General features: G+C 48.3%; 1 protein-coding gene across 1 annotated transcript; it reads right to left on the minus strand.

Moving 5' to 3' along the window:
- Positions 1–3,682: 3,682 nt before the first annotated feature.
- On the minus strand, positions 3,683–6,971 carry Fam25a (family with sequence similarity 25 member A). Its single transcript, XM_006976700.4, has 3 exons — positions 6,818–6,971; positions 5,448–5,510; positions 3,683–3,875 (listed from the first exon to the last, which is right to left on the minus strand). The coding sequence occupies exons 1-3, from the start codon at positions 6,888–6,890 to the stop codon at positions 3,742–3,744; spliced, it is 270 nt and encodes an 89-aa protein (XP_006976762.1). The 5' UTR covers positions 6,891–6,971; the 3' UTR covers positions 3,683–3,741.

Consider the following 6,971-nt stretch of genomic DNA (forward strand, 5'->3'; position numbering starts at 1 on the left):
TGTTGGTTTTCTGTGGTGCTCTAAAATGGAACCCAGGACCTAGCACATGCTAGCAAGTGCTCTACCATTAAGCCACACCCCCAGCCTTTGGTTTTTTTGAGATAGGGTCTCCCTGCATAGCTCACACTGGCCACAAACTTATGATCTTCTTGCCTGTCCATCCTGAGTGTTGGAATTTAAGGTATATGTCACCATGCCCAGATAAATGAGACCTGGCAAGAAAGAATTCCAACAACATTCTGTCTTTCCAGAGGTCTTCTAGGCTGTTCAGCTTTTTTGAGACAGGGTCTTAACTCATAGCCCAGTCTGGCCTTGAACTTTTGGCAATCCTAATTCAAGCTTCCCTGTGCTGCAATTTCAGGACTGTAGATGTTCACTAACAGCAGGCCATTGGTTTTCTAGACTGGTAAAATCAGGGAGGGTAGAGGGTGACCAGGAATAGAAGCTGAACACTGCAGTGCATTACTTTTTCTGACACCACTGATTTCGGTAACACTGACTTCATGCCCCTCATTGCCAAGTACACTTGGAAGAAAATAAAATATGGAAGATGCACTTGTTCTAGGAAACAGCGGTTTGGGAGGGGAATTAAAATGTAGGCCACACTTTGACTCTCTTTGGAGATGGGACAAATTTTTAATATTTTATTGTTACTGTGGGGCAGGGTCACTCACATGCCATGGTGTGCGTGTGTGCAGAGGTCAGAGGACAACTTTGTGGACTTGGTTCCTGTGTTTTGATGTGGGTTGCAGGGATTGAATTCAGGCCATCAAGCTTACTCAGCAAGCATTTTATCCACTGAGCCATCGTGTCAGCCTGAGATAGGACAATTTCATTGTTTATCTACCGCGTGGCATGTGGACTAGTTCACATGAGGACTTGCCATGCAAGTTCGACAGTGCAAACTGGCCTCCATAGCCTGCTAAGCAGGAATCTTGCATTCAGTCCACCCTGGCTGTCCACAGAGCCACAGTGCTCTGCTTCCGAATGCTGCTCCTTCGCTCTTCCCAAGTGGTCACCAACTCTCAGTGGTACTTCACTAGGGAACAATCTCGAATAAGCTAATATTGCCCTCCATGACCAAACTTTTAAAACAACTGCATTAGTTTCCTCTTAAAATCAAACAGAAGTATACAGTACTAAAGTAAGAATTTCTCATATTCCCACAGACAGAGAGGACCACTGTTAATATTTTATCAGGTATAAGCTGTTTAGATTTTTATGCTGTTCTTATATGATTATGTCATTTGCCTTATGAAAAGTGAACTTGTTCTGCATGTATATTTTGCTGCTTACTAATTTACTTGGACATAATGTATTTACCTTCCTCTAGCTGTGTTTTGGGCCTGGGCATGGCCCTTGCTTGTCTGCAGCAAGCACTCCTCCACTGGGCTACATCCCCAGCCCTTCCAGTAGCCATGTGCAGTCCATTTCCATTATAGGCAGCATTTGTTAGCCAAAGATGGTAGCCTTCCAGGCACAGATCCCACTCCCTGACTGAGGAACTTACAGTTCAGTAGAATTTATAGGCACCATCTCCACAGTGTGTGGAAAGCCTCGTGAACAGCCCGACTTTTTGCCTGAGTGATTTCTGATGATTTCCGATGTTTCTGTCTTTGCTGTCATGCTCTTGCTACCATGAACCTGTAATAGTAAGTCTACATTTCCCCTTTGGGCAGCTTTATACACCTGAGGAGACCATTCCAATCCATGGCTGCCACTCATAGTGTCCTTAGCTCTGTAAGCTTGGGTTTGGATTGGAGAAGTTTCAGAAATCTTCAGGAGCCAAACCAAGATAAGTCCAGCACTAGCTAGACAATGTACCTTCCAGTATTGGCCTTTGGAAATCTGTGAGACAGTTCCAGAAGGGCCAGAATGTGGCAAGAAACTGAGTTATTCTTTGACCTTTTCTCTTCATTTCTGCTAAGAGCAAATAGCTTCCAGCAAGATAAATAAAATCTTAGAACCAGAGCCAGGCATGGTGGCACATGCCTTTAACCCCAGCACTCAGGAAGCAGAGGCAGGCGGATTTCTGTGAGTTTGAGGCCAGCCTGGTCTGTAGAGCTACTTCCAGGACAGCCAGGGCTACACAAAGAAACCCTGTCTTTAATAAATAAATAAATAATAGTTTTACATAGGATTTCTCTAAATTTATACTCCCAAAGATGTATATGTGTATCATAAACACATGTTGCATGTGTGTGCATGTACACTAGCCCATACACATGGAGACCAGAGTTGATGTTGGGTATCTTCCTCCGCCCCTCTTCACCCGGATTTTTGAGGCAGGGTCTCTCTGAACCTGGAGCTCATCATTTCATTCAGCTTGAGTGGCTGGCAAGCAAGATCCCAGGACCACCCAGCTCTGCTCCATACCCGGGTGTTTAACATGGATGCTGGGGGGTCAAACTCAGGGCCTCACGCTCCTCCAGCTTTTGTCCACTTTGTCCCCAGCCCCTGTCTTTTTTCAGGGTTTCATGTAGCCCAGGCTAGCTTTGGATTCAGCCTCCTTCCTCCACCTCCCAAGTGCTGGAAATTACAGCATGTAGCATCACAACCTGGCCTCTGTTCCAAAACTGCTCAATGCTGTCTACTTGCACACTGTTTATAGACCGAGTCTTAGCCGAGGCTGGCCTTAAACTCACTGCATAGCTAAGGCTTGATCTTGAACTCCTGATCCTCCTGTGTCAGCGCCTAAGCCCTGAGATTACAGGGATATGCCACCACATCCAGTCTTCCACACATTATTTGAACTGTAAGGGGCTGATTGCTCGTGAGAGAAGGAGGAGGGTCCCTGCCACCCACTACCTATGTCTTAGCCACAAGTCTCCTGGTTGAGTCCCCCAGGAGCCTCCAGAAACAAGCAGTGGATGTCTTCCTCCATGACTGGCTTCTGTACCCTCCATTGCAAGGAAAACCAAAGAATGCTACAGGGAATGTGCACTTTGCCTTTTGAGCGCCTGCACACCTGGACACGCCTGCAGCAGAGGCTGGGCATGGAGCTCCGTGGTAGAAAACAGGCGGAGTGCTTGTTAACCCTAGGTCATTTGACAAATAGAGAAGGAAAGAAAAGGGAGAGAGGGCTGGGAGAGGGCTGACAGTTCAAGGGTGAGAACTCCCTAGGCTTGCTGTGCAATCATGGACCTGAGCTCCATCCTCGGAACCCACATTTAAAATACAAAATTAAAACAGCCATGGTGGTGGTGTGAGCTTGTATTCCCAGTGCTGCGGAGGTGGAGACAGGCAGATCCCTGGCGCTTGCTGGTCCCCCAGCCTAGTCTACTGGGCTAGTTTCAGGCCAGTGAGAGATCCTGCCTGAAAATGCGCACGCACGCACATACGCATGCACGCACACACACATGGACTGCTTGCTGGAAAGATAATTCCTCACCTGATTCATTGGATAGGGACCACAAGAGGTGGCAGGTACCCACCATGTTGGATGCTCCTCTAACAATATACAGTGTTTCCATTAAAAAAAAAAAAAACAACAGCCATTCCTGGTGATCCCACACTCAGGAGTTAGAGGCAAAAGGGTCAGGAGTTCAAGGTCAGCCTCAGCTACACAGCAAGTAAGTTCAGGCCAACCTGCTCCATGTAAGGCCTGTGTCCAAAACAAAGAACAACAAAAAACCACTTTGCCTAGGATTTCCATCCAAACAGGAGTAAACTCGGGACTCTGTTCACATTTCATGCTTTTTATTGACATTCGGGAAGGGGCAGGCATGGTGGTGTGCAAGCTCACTGACCCAGTCTACCCAGGCCTTCCGCAGCGTGGGTAACCGCGTCGGTGACAGTGTGGGTCACCTTCTCAGTGACCTCCTTCACCACTTTGTCCCCTGACTCTTGGGCTTTCTTTAGGGCATCTGCAAGGGCTGTTGGAAAAAGAAAAAGAAAATTGTAAGGATAAGCAACCCACTGCTTCCAGCAGGAAAGGCCTGAGGGATGAGGCCATCATAGGGATCAACCCTGGCGCAGCTCCCGGGGACAAAGGGAAGAGTACCCCTGTCATAATGAATTCCAGTGTGGCTTGATCTTCCTGACCACTTTCATTTCTTCAGGTTTGAGTGAGACAGCGTGGACAGCTGATGGGGGACCTAGCTATTTACACTTTTTCTGGAGACTGCTTCTTAGTTTCTTTGACCATTTTTATGCTGATTGCTATATTGGATTACAGTTTCTGTCATGAACACTTCATCAAAGAAGTTTGTGGCCTTCTTTCTGACTTCACTTCCATTTTGCTTTGCTTTTTGTGTTCGTCCTTTTCGCCCACCTGTGTAAAATTGTGAAGTTTCATGTTGACAGATTTACCTAATACTTTCTTTATGACGACTCTGTTGTTTTGTTCCTGTTTTTAAAGATTATGCTGAAGTCTCTTATGACACTTCCTTAGTCTGAATTTTTGTGTCCCCAAAACTCCATGTTGTAATCCTCCTCAAGATGGTGCCACGAAAAGGTAGGAGCCGTGGTGCTGGTTAGGGGAGCAGGATGGGTGGAGCCTCATGAGCAAGAGGGGTCACGCCCAGGAGAGCAAGCTGAGGCTTCAGCCATGTGAGGACACAGCAGAAGGTGCCCCGTGGGAGCCGGAGCCAGCTTCGCCACGTGCCCAGCTACCGCCACGGAGGCCCCCAGACCTCAGCACTGAGGGTAACATTTCTTTCTTTTCCTTCTCTTGGCCGCCTCCTTTTTGAATGAAAGTCTCACTATGTAATTCAGGCTGGGCTCACTCCATAACCTGGGCTAGCCTCAAACTCAGTTTTCCCACCTCATTCTCCCTAGTTCTGGGATCACAGACATGATCCACTGTGCCTCACTGTAGAAGCAATCAATCTCTGCTGTTTATGAACCACTGAATTTATGGCATTTCATTTTAGCTAGGTGAGCTTACACAGTTTAATGTATTTGTATGTTTAAATGTAAGTCCTTCACCTGGCTGGACCCTACGTTGTTGTAGAGATTGGAGTGAGATATGTTTTGTACACTGTTCTACTCACGGCATAACACATACACAGTAAACTTTTATACAAATACATATTAAAACATGTAATTGTCTATTTTAATTGTTGTGTCCCTATGTGCCGCCCCGTCCCTTTTTGTGGCTTTGTCTTCTTAACATTGCACAGAGAAAACAGCCTAGATGGAGCCCTAACACAAGGTACAGCCTGCACAGATAATTGCATACAGGGATGTGCAGATAATTGCAGCCCAGCAGAGAGGATGCTCCATCTGGGGCAGGGCTGGGTCTGGTTGAGCAAGAAAAGGATTAGCTCTAGTGCTTGGACTTCCTCTGTCTCCCTACCTGCTTGGGAATGGGACCACTTCACGCGTGTTAGGAAAGTGCTCTACCCCTGAGCTGCACCCCACCCCTCTGCCCTTCTCTCCCTCCCCCCTCTCCCCCTTCCTTCTCTCCTCCTCCCCATTCCCATCTTCAAACAAGTCAGCCTTACCCTTCTCTCCAGCCTCCTTGGCGTGGTCCACCACCTCTTTCACCACCTCCTCCACTGCGTGAACTGAACAAAAAAGACAAAGTCAGAGTGCAGGTGTGTCAACACTTCCCCTCACAATGCCGGGGATGCCTCTAGACAATAAGGGAAGACTCTGGTGTGCTGCCCTAGTCAGGGGAGACAGCTTAGGAAAACCCTTAGCTGCCTCCCTTCGTAGACCCCCAAGATGCCTGGCTCCTGGAGACGCACAACACACACACACACAAACACACACACACACACACACACACACACACCCCTCAGCCTGGAAGGACAAGGATAACTAGAACAGCCTTCTGCCTCCTGGAAACCTGAGGCAAGGCAGGTGTGTTTGTCAATCAGCCACCCTGTCGGGAAGAGCTGACTGACTTGCTTCAGCCGCATCTGTCTGCCTCCAGAGAAGCTAAGCTCCTCTAGAAGAAGGAGTCCCTGCCCACCTCTGAGTTCTGGAGAGTTTTGGTGGGAACATGCTAGGACCCAACGACTTGAGAGACAGAAGTGTCCCTAACACAACCTTCCACTGCTGGGTCCCTCACAGCTGGAAGATTAAGAAGGGATTAAGATTAAGAAGATCCAGTTGTGGAGTTAAAAATGAAACAAGTGCTGATCTGTCTCCAAAGAGAACAGCAAAAACATTTGACGCAGGTTTTCACCTATGTCCCACAGTGGGACTCATGCGAACTGGCACATGTAGACACAGAACCAGGTCCTAAGTTCTTGGAAGAAACAGAAATGTCCTTTTAGACTTTGAACAGGACCAGACTCCATGGTTTCATAATAAAAAATCCTGCACAGCTTTGAAGTATGATGAAAATTAAAATCCACCTTCCTTTTTTTCTGCATAGACTAATCAAAATATGCAGAATTTTTGTTTCATTTTGTTTTATAGTTCTTGCAAAAAATCCAGGGCCTTACAAAGACAAATGTTCTCTCACTGAGCTACACACTCAGGCCCTAGAATAAGCAATATTAGCATAAAAGGTACTCTAGGCTTCCAGACAGAAGGACCTAAGCCACCAGCACCCGGATTCTGCCTGCCTCCTGGAGCCTCCTCAGGGCTGGCCTCCTCCTGACCTCCAAGCAGGCTCAGGCTGGGTCGTGGAGGAGCCCCTAGTGGGAAGCCTGCTTGGACAGGGGCTCTACAGTGAGCACCTACTCCAGCGGGTGTGCCCCCAGCTCTGCTACCTCCTGATGGGGTCAGTAAACCAAGCTTCCTGATGGGCCTCAGCCTCAGTCTACCCCAAGGCTCGTGCCTGCCTCCTGATAACAGCTTTCGAAAGGCCCAGGGAAGGCTGCCCCCACCTTCCGGGCAGGTAGAAAGGCCCAGCCCTTACCTGCTCCCTCAGTGGCTTTCTCGGTGCGGTGGGCCAGGCCCTCGGCCGCCAGCTTCCCCAGGCCTCCCAGCATCGTTCAGCAGCAGAGAGTGACAGGTGAGTGCCGCGGACTGGGCTAGCCTGCTTTTATACAGGCCTGTGACGGCCTGCCAGG

The sequence above is a fragment of the Peromyscus maniculatus genome, chromosome 9 (assembly GCF_049852395.1).
Source record: "Peromyscus maniculatus bairdii isolate BWxNUB_F1_BW_parent chromosome 9, HU_Pman_BW_mat_3.1, whole genome shotgun sequence".
In the NCBI taxonomy this organism is placed as follows: domain Eukaryota; kingdom Metazoa; phylum Chordata; class Mammalia; order Rodentia; family Cricetidae; genus Peromyscus; species Peromyscus maniculatus.

Excerpts from the sequence above, each read along its gene's own strand:
- Fam25a (XM_006976700.4), bottom strand. The coding sequence starts at position 6,890 with ATGCTGGGAGGCCTGGGGAAGCTGGCGGCCGAGGGCCTGGCCCACCGC. Across the intron at positions 5,511-6,817 it reads GAAAGCCACTGAGGGAGCAG|TTCACGCAGTGGAGGAGGTG; the intron begins GTAAGGGCTGGG and ends TTTTTTGTTCAG. Across the intron at positions 3,876-5,447 it reads CAAGGAGGCTGGAGAGAAGG|CCCTTGCAGATGCCCTAAAG; the intron begins GTAAGGCTGACT and ends TTTTTCCAACAG.